Genomic DNA, 22,071 nt, shown 5'->3' with positions numbered 1-22,071 from the left:
TTATTGAACAGGTAAATAATCATGACTGTTGTTTAAAACCATTGTTTTAAAACCAAAAAACATGACCATGAAAATAATTTAAAATAACTAACAAGTTCATTCAGAAAGGGATTTTTCTTGTCATCCAGCTCTGTTCTTTGCTGCTCTTCGTGTCCCTGCTCCAGGCGCTGTAAAATAATCTCTGTAGTTTGCTGTTTATTTACACTTGCTGTCTCTTAAGTATGGATACCAACATGAATAAATGATACAAATGAGTCTGGCTGTCCTTCTGTCTGTCTGTCTGTCCCTCGGGGCAGCTCAGACTAAACAAACAGTTCTGTTTATGAAGCAAGGAAGAAGCCACAAGGGTTTTCTGTTTACTGCCTCATTTCACCACACATAGACACATACACATCCACACAGCAACACATACTTATGAATGTCCTGCACTTTTTATCTTCTACCTGTCCTGCTATGTAGCATTATTGACCCCTTGTGTTTCTGCCCCACTCAGTCTCTCCCTTTCGCCCCTCTGCTATGTGGAAAGCTCGTTCGCTCTCAGACCAAGAGGAATGCCACTCCGTGTGACCTCTCACCCACAGCAAGAGGGGGGTGCTAGTTTAGATGAGGGAGTGAGGGGGCAGCTGAAGTCATGTGCCCAGGCCTGCAAAGAAACTCACACACATGCACACAAAGCCAGGTTGTTAGTTAAAACACACACTGTGGTTCTTGCTGAGTTTTGAATCCCTTGATGCAGCTCTGAATGTGCAGCTCTCCTTCACCCAGTTTTCTTTGTGATGGTCTCAGAAAGTGTAGGATGCTGAGCTTAGGTCTGTGTATGTCTCTGAACACACGAGTGGAGTGCAGCCTCATACAAAGGAATTATTGTTGGAAAAAAAGGGGCCTGAGGGGAGGCAGCAGTCTGATTGGTTAAGACTATTGTGTCTCACTTTGTCCATTGTCCCTGTTACTCAGGATGTCATTACAGTGGCTCTCTAACTCTGTCTCTCCTCCCATCTCTTCCAAGCCTGAGATCATTTGAGGACTTGAGTTATTCATAGAAACTTGGAGACCAAAGCAATGAAACTGTCACTTCCCAAGTTTTAAAATGGGAGTGCAGAGACTAGTGTCATTATATTCAGGCATCACTTGTTGGAAAACAGTTTTGCTCTTCAACAATGTTGAATAATGGTTATTTACAATGTTGTTTTATTCCACAAACCCACAAAATGTCACAATATCCAAATGCCCAAATTTCCTTTTTCCTAACTGCACAGTCCAAAAACATTTCAACCAATCATGATTCCAAGACTTCTACATTCACATGTGTAGACCTGTTTATTTTGGGCAGGTTGCAACATAAATACATATATGTAAATATGATCTATCTAGGAAGTCATAAAGACAAACAGATAGATAGATAGATAGATAGATAGATAGATAGATAGATAGATAGATAGATAGATAGATAGATAGATAGATATTACGCTCTTTAAGTAAGCAGGGCTTTTCCAACCACAAAGAGGAAGCATTTAATCGTAGCACAGCTTCTGTCTTGAATTACCCATCATTCCACACAGGAAGTCATCCCTTAGAGTAGCTCATTTGCTGTTAATTGTTTCCTGTTGTACAGATGTGCAGCGATTGGGTCATGTGGTGCACAGATTATGTAAACAACAAGTTCTACAGGTTTTCATTCTTATTGTGATGCATGTGTTGGTGTGCAGTTTAGTCGCACCAATAGATGCATTTCACTCATCATGGAACTTGTTCTATGTGTTTAGCCAGTAAGCTGATCTGTGTAACACTATTTGTGGAAGTTCATAAAAGCAGCAGTTGCTACACAATTGCTCTTATAATCACTGTGAAACATCTGATGCAGCTCATTGCATTATTCACTGGCAGGTCTCACATATGCCTGTGCACACATTAATGCTAATGGTAGGGATTAGATGTATACTTTGTGTGGTATGTAAATATATCTGCCATGACTGAGTGGGTGAAAACCTCCCATTGCACCGTAATGATATGCTTTAGTTCAGCCAATCAGAGCCTTTTGTTCAAATTGAGTCATCAACTTCTGAGCATGTTTAAAAAGAGTGTAGCAAGGAGTCTCTTTGGTGTTTAGCTGCTATTTTTAGGAGCTCTCCTGTCTGAAGGATTACTGCTGTGAATGTATTGAGGGGGCATTTTACTTAAGACCTACTGCTGCACTTTGAATCTGGCTTGTGTGTTATAGCAATCTAAAGATTTAATGTAGTTTAGATCAAATGCTTATTCTACAGTGCCCAATATAACATGTAGAAGGGTTAATCACCTCTTCTCTTACTCCAGTAGCTCTAGGTTAAAGTTGGTGTGAATTGCAGAATTAGTGTAAGTTGAACGATGCCCAGTTTGTAAACTTTCCCACCCAACTTTCCCAGAAGCTGCTTTGTCTGGCACGGATGCCACCAGATTTGAGATAGTAATGCAGCTGAGGGAGAACATGCTGAGTGAAAACAGACTTACAGTACAGCACACACATACACACACACACACACACAATTTCAGGGACTGGGTCTGATCCAAGTTATCCACAAACTGTCCCACCTTGAACAACCCCTCCTTTTTCCACCCCTTTCTCCTCCCTCTTTTCTCTCTCCCGCTGTGGGTCTCCTCAGGCGCATGAATGGAAGTCTTTATTCCCGGGAGAACTGGTGGGAAGAACGAGGGAACGAGAAACAGGGATGAGGGGTGTGTGTGTATGTGTGTGTGTGTGTGTGTGTGTGTGTGTGTGTGTGGGGGGGGGGGGGGGGGGGGGGGGGGGGGGGGGGGGGTCTATGAGAGTGGCCACAAGATCAACACAGTGCCACGGCTCCTCTTTTCTCCTCTATATGCCCCCCCACCCCAAATCCTCACCCCACCCGCCCCTTTTCCCCCGTTTTAAGTGCTGTGGATACAAAGCCCAGTTAGTATTCATGGTGTTTGTTTGCAGAGTAGCCGTTTGTGTGTGTGTGTGTGTGTTCACAGAGCTGTCAGAAGCACAGATCACAGGGAAGCAGTGCTCTGAATGGAGCTGGAGACGAGCGGGCATGGAGGGGTGGTGTGGGGGGTTGAGGGTGGTAGTTCCCACAGGAGGAGAATGGTTAGTTCCAGAAAAGAAGAAGAAAAGGACGAAGTGTTGGGGCAGTGAGGTGGGGTTGGGGGGGTCACATGGTGTCAAGACCAGGAGTGTGTGTGTGTGTGTGTGTGTGTGTGTATGTGTGTATGTGTGAGACAAGGTGAGAGCAAGGGAAAAAGACAGGATCATATCAATCATAAGGTCTCAGAGAGAGCTAGCAGTAAACGAGTCCAGGCACCTCTCCTTGTTTTTCTGCTGTTCCTCTTTTCCCTCCCTTTCTGCAGTTCTCATTCTTTTAGTACCCCCCTCCCCTTTCTCCCTCTGTTTCTCTTTGTGTGTCTGTCTGGACAGCTGCCCAGTTCCATACACAGGGAAAAATGAAACACTCTAACCACTGGGCGTGCTGCCAAATAAAAGGCTGCGAAAAACTATTTGAAGGGCAGCATGTTTGTGTGCGTCTGGGCATGGAGGTTGTGTATATGCTTGCTCGGGTATATGTGTGTGGTGGGTTGCTTGAATTGGGTGTGCCTGGCTAGTGTGTACTTTTCCCAGAGTCATGGTGCAGCCAGGATGCTCGGTCTGCATGTGTGCATAAGGAAGAGGTTCAGCTCGTCAACTCCCCTCACATCAAACAGGAAAATAAGTGCATTGTTTTATATCCATACCTTGATTTCCAGCTGCCTGCTGAGTGTAAGGCTGTTAAACACACACACATATTTTGTTAATAAATATATGCTGACTCATTTGCAAAGTGCCTTTCAGTTGGGTGACTGCAGCTTTTAGTCACATATTATCCATGATCTCCTCTGCTGTTGTGCTCCAACCTTATCTGATGGTTACATCACCACTGGAAAGGAATGTATAGCTGTATTAGCCTGCGGTCACATGTTGGACATTTGTTTGCCTGAATCCAAGTTTGCTTCTGTGTTGCTGACCCAGGGGAAGAAATCTTGTATGGTTGTTTTTCTAGCTGTGAAGCCACAACTCCAGCTAGTGTGTGAGATTAGTTGAGGGATCTAAACACGAGTTAGTGATTTTTACCTTTTCCTTCTTTGTTGGTTGGCTAGGGGTTGTAGATGAGGGAATTTGTGGAAAAGGGTGAAGTCTTACAGGTCTTGTGCTAGTGTGCTGTATAAAGGTCAGAGTCCATGCTTGCGCTTATTCTCTGACCACTGCCCCCTGCTGTATTCCTGCAGTAACACGTGGAAATGATGGCTTATTCACAACAACTACATAAGAGGTGTATCAGAACCAATTTAGCTTCTGCTGCATTATATTTTCTGTTGCTCTGATGTAACTGTGAAAAATTATCAATACAGAGTTTTGAAATGTACGGGTGATTATCACATGAAAAGCTTTTGAGCTTGAACGAGCAGTCAAGGTTGAAAGTCAGGAAAAGGCTGGGACAGCAGTGGTTAATTTCAGCACTATGTTGTCTGAAACTCAGACATTAGTTGTTCAGTCTTTATCACCACTTTTTACGTTTTCTTGTGTGAGTATCAGACAGTGTGTACATTTTCCCTGGAATTGCCTCATAGAGGCATAGAGGAGGGATGATTGGGGAGATAGGGAGGTAGTAGAGAGGAAACTAAGAACAAAAAGCTGAACTGGTGCCAGTGTAACTCAGCCTCAGCTGGAAATCGGAGGGGGGGGGGGGGGACTATTTTTTCATGTTTCTTTTTCTTTTTCTTCCCTTTTTCTTCACTGTGTCTAGTGGGTAAAATGTCCGTGCCTCTCTCATTTATTATCTGTCGGTGGTTTCTTTGTGGTCAAAGGGGAGGATGCATTTTATTCCTGTGTGTGTGTGTGTGTGTGTGTGTGTATGTGCGTGCATGCCTGTCTGTCTCACTAAGCATCCCCAATCTTCCTGTGTCTTCGTCTTCTGTGGCCTCCTTTAACCTGAAACAGCAGGTATTCTATGGCGGGTTAAATGAGAAAGCAAGGGTGTATCAAGTGACTGTCATCTTATCCCTCTGTAGACTCATGGTGTCCCTGCTCTGGTGTCACTGGTGTCACACACTTCACAAACCATAGCAGTCTGTTTTGGACACAAAAAGGTGCATGCATTTGCAGGCTTTGTTAATCATTTATACTCCTCAGTGTTTGCTTGTGCGTGCACTTTGTCTTTTCTGTTGTGTTCTGAGTGTTGTACTTCTCGAAGTTCATGTGGGTATCTGCATTTGTGAGTTTGAGCAGTTTGCATTTGACCAACAAATTCTGCAGCAACTATGGAAACAACTGTGTTCCTGACTACCAAGAGCTACTGGTTGAATAAGTGATGGAGAAGGGTTTGAGGAGTCAAAGCCAGAATGACACATTTATAAAGTAAAAGATAGATGGTTTGCAACCATGTACACTGTCCCAAGAGAACATTATGTATTGTGTATCTGTTTAAATGAGACAGTATATGTGTAGAATATGCTACTCATATACAGCCCACAAAGACCCTGGGATGCTCAAGCATTGGTCTTTTGTGCTTCTGTGCATGATGCCAGGACTTTGTGAAGCTTTTTGAAATATGTACTTCAACTGTATAGAAATGTGAGTGAGTCTGTGTGCTCATGTACGCCAGAGTGTATATGCTGAGACGCAGGCCTGTGGTTAGGTTACATCTCCCTGCAGCGCGGCAGAACAGTGTCTTGTTGCGTCACACTGGGTCTGTTAATAACAGGCTAAACCACAAAGGCCATCCGCTGCTCTATTTCTCATCTTCCAGCAGTACACTGAATATGCAGCAATGATCCATTAATCAGGGTTATCTAGCCTAATACAGTATATAAAACTCTTGTATATGCAGTTATGCACAACAACTATAAACTGAGTCCTCCGTAAAGGCTGACTTAACATTTACGCTCTTCACTGGAAAAAAAGTTCATTTATTTTAACGGAGTTGGGTTTTAAGTCAACAGCATAAAGACAATGTGAAGCAAATAATTCTGCATCTAGGGCAGAGACATGTAAGCTACTGTGAATAATACTGTGTGCATTCAATCCTATCCCACCCCCCCCCCCCCCACCCCCCACTACCCACCCTCCACTCCAGCTCTCACAGCATGCTGCATCCTTGCCACAGGAATTTAATTGCTCTGTAAACAAGCCTTTTGTTTTGTTGCACACTGTTTGCTCAAAAGATGTATTAAAGCCTTCAGCTCTGCAGTGAAAAGAGATGAATGTCATAATGGAGCACAACAATTCAACCGATTCAATAAATGCTGACAAAATGAAAATGTTTGCTAAACCGGCTGTTCTCCTACATTTGTTTTATATCTGTGAAATCTTTCTAATGCACTGGAAACAGGAAACAGAGTTGTCAAAGTTTTTTCTGATCACACTGTCATTATCATATCATTTGTCTGTCCCTGTAGCTATTTAAAGTCACCGCACGATGAACGTCTATGTGTAGGAACCAGTTTATGATTGTCTTGTCTGTTGTCCCCAGACTTACGAGCGCCAGTTCAGGATGCCAGAGCAGAGAGAGGGAGGCCTTCTGCAACTACTGGGAGATCACACGCTGCCCAAACACCAGCTCCGTAGCTCCCTTCAACCCACACACTCGCTCTCACACACACAGCAAACACACCACACCCTCACACAGAAATTTCAACACACTCATGCACATCAACACCAAATCAGTCCAGATTGGATCGAATCTACAGAAGCCTCTTCATCCCCAGCCCAGCCTGCAGACTCTGAGCCAATCAGAGACTTGGCAGGAGCCAGCAGAGGTACTTTGCTCAACCCAACTCAACCTTTCTCACGAACAACAACACAAAGTCCCTCACCCCAGAGATCCCTGACTCCAGACCTGCAGCTGCCAGTGGTTACAGATGCCAGTATTCTCAACCTCACCTCCCTGAGCAGGTATAGTCTACTGTTGATGCTATATTATACAAATACTAGTTGTTTGTTGTAGTGCTGGTTGTGTGTATTGCTATGAAAAAAAAAAAAAAAAAAACGTTTTCATGGTAGTAATCTCTCTATGTACATCTCTCCAGGGGAAAGGGTTTGCAAGAGGTCAGTGAGCAGCTTTTTGGAAACATCAAGAGGAAGTACGGCAGGAAGGACTCCCAGAGGATGCTCAGTAATCCCCACAGTGCCGATGCACATTGGGGAAGGCAGCCAGAGGAAGGATCGGAGAGTCCGAGTGGTACAGAGGAGAGGCAGAAGTACAGGCAAGAGGAGATGGCTGAGTGGTTCCATGAAGAGAGAGAGGAAAGAAGAAAGGAGGAAAAACAGCAAACTATTGCTGGGAGGAGAGAAGATGAAGAGGAGAGAGGGATGCCCATGCTGACAGAGGAAGGGAAAGGAAGAAAGAGGCGAAGGAGGCCTTCTTTTGATGAGCCGTTTTCTGTGGAGGACCAATCACAGCAACAGATTCTAGATACTACAGAGAAAGTCCAGAATGGGCCTCCAGAACCCAAAGTAGCACATAAGATAGAGAGTCACAAAAAAGATTCTCATCTCACCAGTCAGGCTGATGGCATTGGAGAAAGGCTGGAAAAAACAGAGAGAGGTGAAAAGAGAGAAAAAGGAGAGAGGGCAGAAAGAGGAGAGACAGTTATAAATGGGCATGACCATGAGTCCGATGTGAGTGCAAGCAGAGTGAAAAAGAACCCCGTGGGTCGTCCTAAGAGTGGCACAGATACCCTTAAACTCAGAGAGCCTGTTTACAATCACATCAACAAACCCAGTCTTAGCACTAACTCCAGACTCCCTAGCCCCAACCCCAGCCCCAGCTCTAGAAGTAGCATCAGTCCTAACCCCAGTCCTAAATTTAGGGCTAACATTAGTCCAAGCCCAAGCCCTAGACCCAGGATAGACCTGAGTCCTAGCCCTAGTCACAGCACCAGCTCTGCAGCCAGTTCCAGACAAATCAAGGCTAATGACAGATGGTCCTACCTGAAAGCGAAAAGTCATGCCAGTCTCACTTCACCACAAAGAGACAACCTGGGTAGCCCCTCCATCTTAGCAGACCCACCCTCTGCTTTCCCAATCACCCCATCTAGTCCACTCTACACCAACACTGACAGTCTAACAGTCCACACTCCCATTAAGAGAAAACGAGGACGCCCCAAAAAACAGCCACTCCTAACAGTTGAGACTATTCATGAAGGCACCTCCACTTCACCTCCAAGCCCACTAGCACAGGAAAACAATGCAGGGCTCAACCGTAGAAGTAAAATGCACTCACTAAACACGTTAGTGCAAACGTCGAGCTACAGTTCTAACAGTCTGAAACTAAAGCATGGCAGGGGCTACTCCAGGCCAGTGAGTAAGGTGAAGTTTGGGAAAATGCAGAGCATCCTGAATGAGATCCTCTTAGGATCAAATCAAAACGGCACTCTGGGACTGAAGTCATCTTCTGCTCCTGTTACAACAGCTATGAGTGCCATGGCATCCACCATTGAGGCTCGACTGGGAAAACAGATAAATGTCAGCAAAAGAGGAACCATCTACATCGGTAAGAAGAGGGGGCGGAAACCTAGAACAGAAACCCAAGGCTCCATTCCTCCTAAAGCCACTAGGGATAAGCCAACGTTATCTGTCTCCATGTCCAGTCTCTATGAGAACCCTGTAGTGCCTTCCATTGTCTCATCTCCCAGTTCTAGTGCTCCATCTCTAAGAGCCAGCCACTCAGATGCCTCTATGCCCAATCTGCAGCCCATCTCAGCCCTCCCCTCTAAAGCACTGAGCAGGGGCTTTCTCTCAGGGGGTTGGAAACTTTCTCCTCCTCGCCTTCTGGCTAATTCACCCTCCCACCTGTCAGAGGGAGCATCAGTGAAGGAGGTCACCCTGTCTCCTATCAGCGAGTCCCACAGCGAGGAGACTATCCCTAGTGACAGTGGGATTGGGACAGACAACAACAGCACTTCAGATCAAACAGAAAAGGGGCACGCCTCTCGTCGCAGGTGCAGTACTTTACTGTAACAAATACTTATCCTCAGTTGAACTTTTATTGGTTATAGCTTGACATATACTCATGAAATTTTGTGATTTCAACCTGATGATATGTTGTGTTTCTGCAGGTACTCATTTGATCTGTGTGGGTTTGAGTCTGCGGAGGCTGCAGCAGTGGAAACATCCAACAGAGGCAGCAGAACACGCTGTGAACGGCAAGTTACCGCTGTGGATAACTTTCTGTCACAGCAGGAAAAGAAGCAAAAGCATCATCGACGGAAGAGGAAGTGCCTACAGAGTCGTGATCATCTTCAGTTTCTCTCTGAACTGGAGGAGGTAAGATATGTTATGACACATCATGTCTTTAATTTTGGATTAATCATTTTATCGAGCCCTGTTAGTGGGGTGTTTATCTAAATATGTCCTTGTTTCAAATTATCTCTAGGTTGTGGTAAAGCTCCAGCAACTACGAGTGTCTCACAGACGATACACCTGCTACCCCCAACATCCATATCCTTCCATTTTCCGACTCAACTTCCATCATTACTATCCGGTTAGCTACGACTCCTACCCCTGTGACTCCAGCTCATACCTCCGTAGGAGTGCTGATCTGAAGGCCAAGAGGAGACGTGGTCGTCCTGCCAAAGCCAGCGAGCCAATCACGTCAAAACTGCCTTTCGTTCAAGGCTATGGTTATCAGCTGGGAGGGGGTAATTTCTATGCAGCACCATATGCAATGCCTTATGCTCCTCCTCTGAGTTTGGGCTATTTTCCCCCTACTCCCCCATTTTTCTTGCCCCACCACTCACTTGGACCTGCACCTCCATCTCCCTTTATGAGACCTGCTGTCCCACCTCCGAAGGCTTTCCACTCTAGTGGACACTCAAAATTGCAGGCGGCAGCCAAGATTCGCTCAGCAAGTGGTTCACTTCAAGGGCCCGCTGTAAGAGGAGAGGGTCTGGGATCCTTGAACAGTGGCAATGCAGGTGGTCTAGCTGGGGTCCGTCTCCATAAGAGGAAGCACAAGCACAAGCATAAGCACAAGGACGAGCCCCTCCTCTCACCCCGTGACCGACAGGAGTTGGGTGGACTTTTCAGTGGCGCTAAGACCAATGTGCGCCTCAGCATGCTGAGTGAGAGAAGGGACTTGGCCAATCAGGGCTCTTCAAAGCATCTGGACAAGCAGAGGGGCAATAGTAGAGGCTCGAACCTGGGATTCAGCCATGGGATTTTTGAGTCGGACCAGCTGTCTGCACACTCTCTTGCTGACAGTCAGTTTCTCTCCTGTCAGACTGCACAGCCCGTAAAGAGCTTCACGAGCAGCTACAGCAACCAATCACAGCAGTCAGAGTCAACTGCTGACCTCTTTTTAGGGTCACGAGAGGATGAGTGTATTGGGAGGAGCAGGAGGACGAGGCTCGCTGTGTTTGGAGATCAGGGCTTAATGTCATTCCAAACGGCCGGGCAGGAACCAGAGGAGATGAACAATTGTTCCAGTCCATCCCTCACTGGTAAGGAAGATACTTTTTTGAATTATACTGTTTATTTCTAAGGGAAGTCGTGATTTTAAAATTACAAACAAGAATTGTTTTTAAATTAACATCGATCATTGTGCTTCCTTTTCTTTATGGAACCAGTTAACTCAGTTAAACATGCTTTTGATGCCTCCTGATAAACTCAGTTGTAGTAAGCTTCTGATATGGATCATAAGCAGAAAGTGTTCTCATTATATTACATCACGCCTTACATAAAGCACTCAGAGTCCATTTGTGAAACAAAATTTACATGGTAATTTCCTCTCATACACAGCATAGATAATTTTTATTATATTCTTGTTTATACCTGAATCCCCACACATTCAACCAGTTACAGTCATGGATGCCTGTAGGTAAACTAACCTAGGGAAAAATAATTCTCAGTACAATATGCATTCAGGTTGTTTATATGGCACTGAAAAGAACCAAGCTAATTTGTTTGTGTTACCATAACTATACTTTAAAATGCATGCAAATATGTTAATCTGACCAAAATCAACAACATTAAAGTTCTTAAATGTGAAGAGGCACATCCAGATATTGCAACTTGAGATCAAATCACTCCTGCATGTGTACATTTAGCTTTACCCTGCACATTATCGAGACCTGTCAGATTTCTTCTAGATTTTTTTTTCGTATCTGTTTGCATGGATAAGTTAATACATCTTAGTTTCGAAGAAATCTGCCCTTATTTACATGTTTTTCTGTTTTTGTCAGGTATTTTAATGTATATGATATTGCTACTGAAGAAAACTAGCCCATTATGATTATGGATGCATTATGAAAAAAAATCCTTTTTCTTGTAATGTAAAGTTCTAAGATTCAGTTACACTTATTTCTGCTATGATGTCCCTTAAAGAAAATTAGAAGCAGCAAAATTTTTGACCATATTCTCACACAGTCTACAGCCTTAAAGTCTCAGTCAAATTTTCCATAACACGTGTGTGCGTCTGTGGACTGGGAAAAAGACAGTTGTCCAATTAAACAATTAAATGGCAAGGTCAAACTTTAATCCTGCCCTGATTCGGCTGTGCATGTCACTGCACTAACTGACCCACCTACCCATTATGTGAGCTGTTGGGGTCATCCATATGGGGGAAGTTGTGCTTGATCTGATTTGCTGTTAATATAGCCAGACTGGGAAAATGTGTGCATCAATGATTTGTTATAAAATATGACATTACTCTAACTTAATGAAAATGGACTTCTGTTGTCTGCTGACTGTATAGTGTTTAGTCAGAGTTAATCGGGACCGCCAATTTTAAATGCAGTTGTATAGTGATCCCTATTTATGATTATGCTATGCACAACCTTATCCAGACTTAAGGCAGACAAAGAGGCAGGTTAATTCCAAATTCTCACTACCACAGCAATGTGTAATTTGGAACATTCTGTATTCTGCTGTCTTCGAGCACATCTGGCTTGGGATAAAGAGAACGTAATGCATGGATGGAGACGACTATAATTCACCAATCTCTCCTTTTTCCCCACACTCCCTCCCTTCCTCCCCACACTCCCTCCTTTCCTACTCCACTGCCAATGCCTTCGCCGGAGATATATTATTCACACAGTGTGATTTATTTTCTACAGACATGCCGTAAAAGGCCCTTGCCTGTGTTAAAAGAGCTGGCTGGAAGCCAGGGGTTTAATGACTGGGGCCTAGTCCAGTGCTGGGGAGGAGGAGCTAGGGGCTCAGTTGGAATATAACCCCCCCCACCACCACCACCACCACCACCACCCCCCCAGGGACGGATGACTCATATATGCCCCCCACTACTACCCCCATCCTCACCCTCTTCAATCACAAAACATCCATATTATTGTTATAGCTCTTCTTTTACTTTGCGTATCCATCCTTTTCCCCTTGTGCTGCTTCTGCAGCTCTTGCCCTTGCATACCTCCTTTACCTGTCTTACACAGCTCTCGCATCCACACTAAATTTACCCTAGTTTCTCTCGCTCTCTCTCCCACTTCCCTTTTTTGCTTTCTCCACCCCCTCGCTTCCTGATTACCTTCGCTATTCCCCAATCTCCGTGCCCCTCCTCTAGCATGACTTACTGCTTCGCTTCACAGCTTTAGTCCAATTAAAACACAGGCGTGTGCATACGAAAGCTTGTTTTGCACTCTTGCACATGCAGGCATGATAGAAATGTCCACTTACACAACCTGACGAAGATGCAAAATTTATATTATTTAAAGTACGAGTTTGCAAATCAATTTTTTTTTTATTAACTAGGCAAGCATGTCTTTATGTGTGTCTTCTGTCTCTAATCAAGTCTCTCTATACATTTTTACATGGATATTTGCATATAAGCATGTCATTATCAATTCAGTCACTGCCTATCATTCATTATTTCAAGTCAGGTACATATTTCTTAGATAATACAATATCTAGAGGTTTTACAATTTGAAGAAACTGGACTCGGATGCTCAGATCATATAAAAAATATTTGATGAGGAAAACATGGAGCAAGAGCAAGAAGAGCACATAGGACATAAATAGGAAAAAATGAAAGAATAATGCAGGAATACAGGAAGATATAAACAACATGCATTCATTAAACAGAGAGACAAGGTGCTGAAAGCAGAAATCTAGATGAAAATTATCAAGATCTGAAACATCTGGAACGGTGCAGCGACAGCCAGTGTGCTGTAAAGAGGACAAATCACATGGCTTACTGAAATACAGGCATAAAGATTCATCAAACAGTGTGCTTAAAGATGAATGTATCGAATCAGAAACACCGTGTCAGCAATGACACATGCTTTGTATAAGTGCACGCAAATCTCAGTACATATGTGACCTCCTATTCCACTGAGAAACAGGTCCTCAGTGCTATATGGCCCCTCACACGGCTCAAGGTCACCGGCTTTATGTTCCGTGTATGGTGCTCATAAATTTCTGCTACTTTGTAGCATGTGTGTGTGTGTGTGTCTGTCTGTGTGCTCACTTCTGGGCAACTCATAAACTTCTGCTACTTAGTGCTTTCTGCATTAACTAATTTCACTGCCTGCTCTGAATTCTTAGACAACAATAGAGTGATGTCTTTTGACAACTCAACAAATGTGAGCTCAGCTTGTTTGATATCAATTGAAAATCAAATGATGTTCTTCTTCTCCATGTCCTTGCATGTCTTAGTTGACTAAAAGAGCATTTCTTGCATGGATCAAATGCTGAAAAAATACTCAATGTTTTAACTTTATGATCACTAAAGAGAAATGAGCATATCTCTGATTTCTAATCTGTCTAACTGCATGGACATGGTGAACTTCAGAACTTTCTCATATTTGGATCTGAAACATGGCTCTACAGATGGTAGGGTGGCCAAAAAAACATAATAACAAAAAAAAAGATTGCGCAATACAAAGAACCAACTATAAATCTGCTTGAATCGAGTAAAAGGAGTAATTGCGGTAAAAGGTAGTAGAATCAATTATTGCATCAAGTTTTGAAAATTGTCATGTAGAGTGTGTTAAAAATAGTAACCCTGCATAACATCAGCCAAAATGTTGCGACATTAGTTGTTTGGGGTTTTTTTTCTTTCTTTGTTTAGACATTATTGAGATTTGTTTATTTTGTTCAGGTAAGGTCGAGCTTGGTTAGCACGAACTTGTTCAGGACAATCAGGACTATCAGTAGGACTAACGGAGCAAGTACGTAATTCTGACAGGAAAGAACATCGATCAGAGTGGAATGATATTAGGGGTGCGTGTGTCCAAATTGCCTTGATTAATATCAGTGGTTATATTTGTTTTGTTTTAGATTGTAGTCAATCTAAAAAAAGATTTCCAGTTTGTAGAAAACCTGGAATGAGCATATGTCAGCACAATAATGCTCCAAAGCACACTGACAAAACTACATATAACTTCTAACAAAAAAAAAAGTTCCTCTAAAATACTGTGACCAAGCGTGTCACCTGTCTCGAATCCATCTGAACATGTGGTGTATTTTGAAAAGAAAAGTAGAGCCTCCAGCAAGGAGCAGCTGGAATAAATGGTCTCTGTAGGTACTTTGTTTATGATGTAGTGAACTTACAAGTAGTAATCCAGGTCATACAATGATTTGAGTTTCATTCCTATTGAATAGTATAAATGCATGAAGGTCAGGCTACATGTTGGTGTTGGTGAAGATGTAGCCTTCTCCATGAGTTTATTCAATTAAGCCTTTGCAACAATTATATGTGAAATTGTGAGGCATTGTATGCCCTGTTGTACAACTAAAAAAGGCTGATTTTGACTGCCATGTGCATCACTTTGAGCTTATTATATTGCAATCCTGAGAGAGGATTACAGCGGTCATCAGGTAATAGCGCAACACACAAATCTGTTACACTGTGAAAGCAGGATTTATGTGCATAGAGATCCAGGAATAAGAGTTAACCCCCTAGAAAAAAAATTAGATTAAGTATTCCTCACTTGCACAGTCTGTGGACCAGTGGATGATTGTGCTTTTCCTCCATTTTGGTTGTTGCTCACTCTGAGCCTTGGGAATTGTGCCCAAAAAGGGGGAAGGGGGTTGGGGTGGTGGGGGTGGGGGGGGGGGGGGGGGGGGGGTGCACTGACAAAAAGAATGACAGAGACAGACCAATATCAGGAAGCTGTTTCTGAAATAAAAACGGAAATGAAATGGTACAGTGTTACCATTTTAATTGTAAATGAGAGTGGCATAGTGGTGCCCATGAAGAGCAGAGAGGAAGAGAGAACAAGAGTGATGGGGAAAGGAGTAGAAGAGAAAGAATAGAACAGCGTGTAAAGGGCATACTGCCCAGTTCATCAGTGTGAAGGAAACAATATGGCTCCAGTTTCCTCTGCTCAGCCATTCTGAACTGCTGAATTCATTATTTCTGCATGTTGGGCATGTGTGTGTATGCATATGTGTGTTGGTGTCTGTGTCAGTTTGTGGATAAGACTGCAGATGCGTGTTTGCACTGCTATGTGTAAATGTGTTTGGCTTTTTGGCAGCCTGTGCTCCAGATGCACTGGGCTTTTATTGTGTGGCTACATATTAAATGGTTGAAGGAGACATTTCTGTGGGTTTCCTGCTAGCAGAATAGGATCTCCCCCTCTCTTCTCTGCTCTCTAGTAAACAATTACAGGATAGGATCTGCTCTCCTGGCTCAGCTGGGCTTTGAAAAGCTTACATGAATATCTCAAAATTAGCAGGAAGCTCTTTAAGGAAAGAAAAAGACACATTCTGCTCATGAGCTAAATTGCATGATGTCTTTTATACTCTTTCTTCTATCATGAAATCCCTGTCTCTTAATGGGTATTGCTTTGCTATTTAGTTACCTTGAGACATCTTACCTCACTCATTTTCTCTTCTCCTCCCAGGTGTTTCCAGTAAGCGGAGATATAAACGACGTGAGGTGGAACAGATCCAGAAAGATGTTAGGAGGATGCACTCTTTGAACTTTGATCATGTGCAGAAGATACTCCGTGCCAAGCGCCTGCAGCGACAAGCCAAAACAGGAAATAATGTCATCAAAAGGCGGCCTGGACGGCCCCGAAAACAACCCTTAGAGGAATCAGAGCCCATCAATGTTAGGAAGGAAGATTGGGCTGATGCTCGGGGTTTGGACATTTTGGCCAGTAGAAGAGGTGATGGGAGGACTGTGGGGATGCCTGTCCTGGAAAGGTGTGATAACTTGCCTGGTAGGCAGAGCAACAGGCCAAGCTTGACCCCCGAGCCGCTAGAGTTCTCCAATCACGATTCCATCTCAGCAACCATTGAGACCGTGGTTCATCAAGCGCGGTCTGTACCTCCACCAGCGAAAGGGGGGAAACGCAGAGGCAGGGCGCACAGCAGGGATACGTTATGGGCTCCAACCAGTCAATAGAGCTGCAGAGTAATGCAACTCTAGAACTGAGCAGAGAGCAGTTAACGTAGTCACTGCTGTTTCAAGCCCGTCAAATGCAGTGCCCTTAATTTTTGGGACTTTTTGGTGCACTTTGACTTGCTTCTCCTCTCTAATTGTTGTGAGGAACTCACTGGGTTAGTGGTGGAGCAGGAGGAGCGAACACTTCCCCCAGCTTGCTAAACCCAACCAGACATGGGCCTTTCAAAGATTCATTGGACCTTCATTTACAATGGCACTATATGGTACTATTTGATACTGAATCTGATGCTATAAAAATTGTGTGGTACTTATGATAGTGTAGGATTTTATGTGATTCTTTATGTATCTGATACAGTGATGTGTATGGTTCTTTATGATACTGTATCTGAATGTGGCTTTAGCCATACATTTACCAGCAAGGGGAGGGGATATGGTTAATATAAAACTGTGCAGCTGTGCTTATTTTTGCCTTTCAGAGGAAGCTTGTCAAAGATATGTGGGATAATACATCAGCAATTAAGCCACCTTACTATTTCTGTGTTGTTACCCCTGTAGGACCTTCCCCTATATTCTCCCTCTCTGAAAAGAAAAATTATACTATCAGGCAGCTCCTCCTCCCAGTTTTACACCCTCAACTCCTGTTCCCGTTTGTCACCCTCATCTGATGTTTTGCATCTCCAATTTCTTGAGATTTCTTGATTTACCCCCTGTGTCATGTATTTCTCCATCCCTGCTCAGGCCTCTCCAGGGCAGTGACATAAGGGCAATATTGTGGGTAAGACTGTCCAAGACTGTACATAGATATAAAGTCCACTGTTGCCTGCCTTGTACAACGGGAAACCAGCTCATTGATGTGTACTGGCATACAGTATATTAAAAAAAAAAAGTTGTACCATAGACAATGAAAGTGTGTTATAACCAAAAACAGACATGGGTGTGACTCAAGACAAGTTTGTTTTCAGACAAAAAAAAAACAACAAAACAACACAAAACACATATATCCATTCATACTCTCATTATTGTGTTTATATACGGGGGAGGGCACTTCTTTCAGTAAGGATGTCAGGTGTGTTTTTGGTATACCTTAGAGTTGGTTTAATGCACTATGAAAATTCAGTCACTTGCATCAATCAAATGCAGCACTTACATGCTTGTTCTAGCCTTATGTTTTGGCATTTGCTGGTTTGGAGTATCCATTCCAGAAAGCATGCATTGTTTTAATCAATTCATATATGCAGGCCACGCAGCCAAAAGCGTAAAACCGAAGCCTGAGTCTGAATGATGATTGGACAGTTCAGAAACAGAGGGCTCACATTCAGTGTTTTTAAAAAGTTAACCCCTATCTTTCTGCTAAAGTGATTTTTCAATTCATATCCTTGAAAAATATTTTTGGAAAGTGAATCCAGTATTTAGATTTAGAAACCAAAGTCTCAGTATTCAGTGTAAGGATGTATTACTTATAAATGATCTAAATCAGAGTTTGACAAACTCTCCACCATGTTGGCAACAATGTAAAGCATTCCTACGTGCACTATAGAATGTAGCCATTTTGGATTTTGTGTCAATATGTCAAGCCTTGTTAAACTCTATCTACGGTATCTGTGACTTTGGGTAGTTGGAATTTTCTCAGATGAGTGTTTCAGAGTATAAGCAATGGATCAGTGTTTCTCTAGCAACTTCTTGGTTCAGGAGATTCTGTTTTCTTTGGGTGGGGTGGCATTCTCAGTTGCAGCAGTTTAACTTGTGCCTTATGTTTCTTTCTCTCACCGATTACATTTGACCTGAGAATTAGAAAGTTGCCCCAGGGAGTGACCCAAAAGGTTCATGATTGTGCATATGACGCCTGTGTTAGTCTTTTGAGCCCCGACACTGCCTGTGTCCCGTCATTGCTTCCGCTGTCGGTATCCTCCGTTACCAGACACTAAGTCTGTTTGTTTCCCAGCTTCCTCCTAGTTTTTTGACCCACATTGTCATGACAGAGTTAGATGGGCTGGCCTTACTGTATTAAATACACATCATGTATTGACCTAGATACCACTGGACAGCAGCAGTGCAAAAAGAAAAGGCCCACTGTACCAGATGTGCATCTATCCGGTTATACTGATTGTACTCACCATCTTAGCTATACAATTGAAGATCACCAACTCTCCTGCATACTTAGCAAGCTATTTTTAATTTATAACTGATTACACACATAGTAAAGGAGGAACAGAGGCGGCTGTAATGGAAACCACATTCTTCTATATTGCTATGCATCAGGCCATACCTGGCAATGACCTGAAAAGGAATATCTTTTCTGGGTACACCCTTCGACAAAGAGAAATAAGTGGTCTTATTTACTGAATAAAATTAATTCATGTAACAAGAATTGTGAATAATACCAGTGATTACTTGTAATAAATTGTGCAGAAAGTGACTATCATTTCATGAAAACTATAGTTACTGCCGCTCTATGCAGTACAGCCTTAAACAGATGTAAAAACTACAGTACTGATGTATTTGTTGTAAATAGTATTGTATTCATTCTGAATAGATACTGGTGGGGCTCAGCTGTGCTGGGGTTTTTTCCTAAGACCACAGCAAGACCATCTAAGTCCATCCAGACTGCTCAAGACCCAAGAAATAATGTGCAACCCCCAAACAAGAGACAAATTGGAACATTATGGACAAATAAAAAAAAAAAAAAAAAAAAAAAAACCCTATTTCACTGCAAAGAGTGACCAAAACATTTCATGTTTTCTGTTGTCAGCTTTTTTCATTTTTTAAAATATACATATTTACATTCAGGCCCATGGTGTAAAAAAATTGGAGCTATAAAACTTATCTAAATATTGATATTTATTAATACACTTAACAGAAGTCATGGAAATATCAAATAGTGCTGAAGCACCTCAGGTGTTATTTTGTCCCATTAAACTGGTAAACATGTCTTGAGGTGTACAAAAGGATGGGATTATAATCATTGCTTTTTCTGTTTCAAAATTCTCCACACATTCTGTTTGGACAGATCAGCATTGCAGGTGGACAAGTCCAGGACGGTTACTCTTCCATAGATACATACAAACAATTATGCCTTGTCAAGTTTAAAAAAATGTATGTACGTCCCTAGAAAAGTCTTAAGATGTCAGCATATTTAGCATTACAAAAGGTCAGTGTATTTTTCTGTATTGATGCTGCCATCACCAAATGGAAGATGAGCTTTGTCCAGCATTTGCACCTGTTGCTAATAACAGTGACATCAATTTCTCTCAAAAAAGATAATTGGTACTGCTTAGCATGACCGTGATGTAATGTCATGTAACATAATGTAATGGTCTATTCCAGATGCCTCCAAGCCCAGAGAAATTCCTGCCACGACTGGACAAGTTTAACATAAAGCTTCTTTTTTACAGTGTAAAGTTTTAAATGATCCTTTCTGCATTGAAATCTTTCTAGATACACAGTTTGGCAATATTATATTAGAACTCCGTAAATCTCTTCCAATTTTTTTTGAGGAACATTGTAATGATTATCTCGCCGGTGACCCTGGATAAGAGTAAGTGGGTATAATGAATGGTTTGTTGATTTTTTTTTCCCCATTTGTTGTCAAACTCAGGAGTTTCTACCATCTATGCTCCTTAAAATTTTGGGAATTGTTTTGTGACCAAATCAACTTATTTCCACACTTGGTTTATTTTATTTTATTTTTTTGATCATTTACATAATTACAAGCTCTATATTGATGTTGTCCAATTTTTTATTTAACCTGCTATATGTCTAAATTACAAAACACATTTACATATAAAGTAAAAAGCATTGACAAAGAGAATCATGAAAGATTTTGGGGTTTATGTCTGTAATGAAATAGGTATTAGTGCATTAAAAAAAAGGTATTTTCCTCACCGTTCCATCCTTTTCTGATTTGTTTTGTTTTCGATCTATGACACATTGACAGTCATCGTTATCAGTCTATTGAATTACAAAAAAAATTAAGAAACAACCAGCCTGACAACACTTTAAAAATTTCGAAGAGTGCCATTTTAGTGTACTTGACCAAAAATAGGAATCCCAGCTGACTAGTAGCTCCTTTGCCTGCAGCCAGTTGGGGCGGTGCAGTAGTGTGAGGAGTGAGCAAGAGGGTTGTGTGTAGAGGGAGTTCTCAGAAGAAATAGCCAAAAATACTCTCATCCTAATGTTATGTGCTTAACCTCTCTTTACTAGATTACTTTTGGTGGGTCTGCAGTCTGTTGTGGTGAAGATGAGATCTAGACATGTGGGCCACTTACTCCTGTGGTCAGGCCGCAGTATCTGATGTTAGAGTTAACAGCCCCAGGTGATGTATGTCCTGTCTGTCTCTCCAACCAGCCAACGCTCCGGTGCCTTCTAATACTGACAAGTATTGTCCTAATCCAGAGCTTTCACTCTGCATGGAGAAACTTCAGAGGGGATGTGGTTGTGAATAGGGTTCATAGTCACTGCTGTTGTGATGTATTAAGCAGCTATTCTGGACCAGTGGGTCCCACTTAACACTGATGTAAGGATCCTTGACCTTGTCTTTGGTTCTAGCACTAAAGGCGGTACAGCAGTGTTTGATCGTACACTAGTGGTAGTGGTGTATTTACTGTGCAATTACGCCGTATCCACCACTTAAACACAGCAACTATGAAAGATTCCAGCATCTAAATTTTGATTACCCTCCAATCCTTATGTAGCATGAAGTGATGAGTGTTACACATGGAGGGAAGGGGTCATGTGAAGCAGAGCCTCATAAATGTACATGTAGTCATCCCCACAGCATATGTTACCATTCTAAGCTATAATGTTCAAAGCTAAAAGTGCAGATAAAGTATTGAAAAAACCAATAAATGTACTTCTGTAGAGCACAAAATGAGCTCTTCTAACAGTGTGGGTATATTTTAGTTTGTATACATAGTGTATTTCAACCTTTTTCTAGAGTGGGTTTCCTTTATTTGCATGCTCAATTTGATTGTATGCATAAATATTTTAGACAAGCTGAAAGTTAAATTTCAATTGAATTTAAAGCAAGACTTGTACATTGTTTGATATGTTTCTTTTTGTAATGAATTTTTTAATTCATGAGGCATTTTTGTACATTGTATGAATATTAAAAACTGCAAATATTTGACATATAGAGTAAATACTAGATGCGCATGCATATGCATATATTCTCCACGGTATATATGTGTAAATGTACACATATATTTTGTATTTGCATTTGCCGGCATACAGATATATGTCTTAAGCACATATATACATGTAATATATATGTATATCCATGTCTGCTGGCATGCTTTTGGTCATGTTTATCTTTCATGATCTTGTAGGTTCTTTTTTTTTTTATTCCTCTTTCCTCAAGAAGAAAGGCTCATTCTCTCGCTACACTTATGTTGGCTGGCAGTGTTGAGCACTTATTAAGAAGAACTACAGTTGAAGTTGTTCATGTTATCCATTGTGTGAAATAATAAATTACTTTATTGACAGCTGACAGTGACATGTGTTTTTTTCTTTCAGTTTAAGGTTAAACATCTGATTGCTGAGATTTGCCTGTGTTTGTGAGTGTGTGTATCATTTGTGTAAAGGTATAATGGAGTAAGACGATAGGCAGGGGCTCGCTGCACTAGGTGTTGAATTTTAGATAGTCTTATTGACTGAGTGCTACTTCATGATGTGTCCCTGGGTTGCAGTAAAACCTGATGAGAGGGAATCCTCTCATCAGGTTTCA

The 22,071-nt window shown here is 42.2% G+C and overlaps 1 protein-coding gene across 1 annotated transcript in view; it reads left to right on the top strand.

The window, feature by feature from the left end:
- The window catches only part of setbp1 (SET binding protein 1), a gene marked incomplete at its 5' end in the record, with an annotated part of 30,533 nt that extends 8,699 nt beyond the window's left edge, over nucleotides 1-21,834 (top strand). Inside the window, 5 exons of the mRNA XM_079251459.1 lie at nucleotides 6,519-6,940; nucleotides 7,075-8,988; nucleotides 9,106-9,313; nucleotides 9,423-10,488; nucleotides 15,844-21,834. Coding sequence (XP_079107585.1) covers nucleotides 6,519-6,940; nucleotides 7,075-8,988; nucleotides 9,106-9,313; nucleotides 9,423-10,488; nucleotides 15,844-16,349 — 4,116 coding nt within the window. The 3' untranslated portion in view covers nucleotides 16,350-21,834. The remainder of the gene's footprint in view (nucleotides 1-6,518; nucleotides 6,941-7,074; nucleotides 8,989-9,105; nucleotides 9,314-9,422; nucleotides 10,489-15,843) is intronic.
- Between the last annotated feature and the right edge of the window lie 237 nt (nucleotides 21,835-22,071).

The sequence above is a fragment of the Telmatherina bonti genome (assembly GCF_933228915.1).
Source record: "Telmatherina bonti genome assembly, chromosome: 13".
Lineage (NCBI taxonomy): Eukaryota > Metazoa > Chordata > Actinopteri > Atheriniformes > Telmatherinidae > Telmatherina > Telmatherina bonti.
This window is presented reverse-complemented; position numbering and strand designations above follow the sequence as displayed.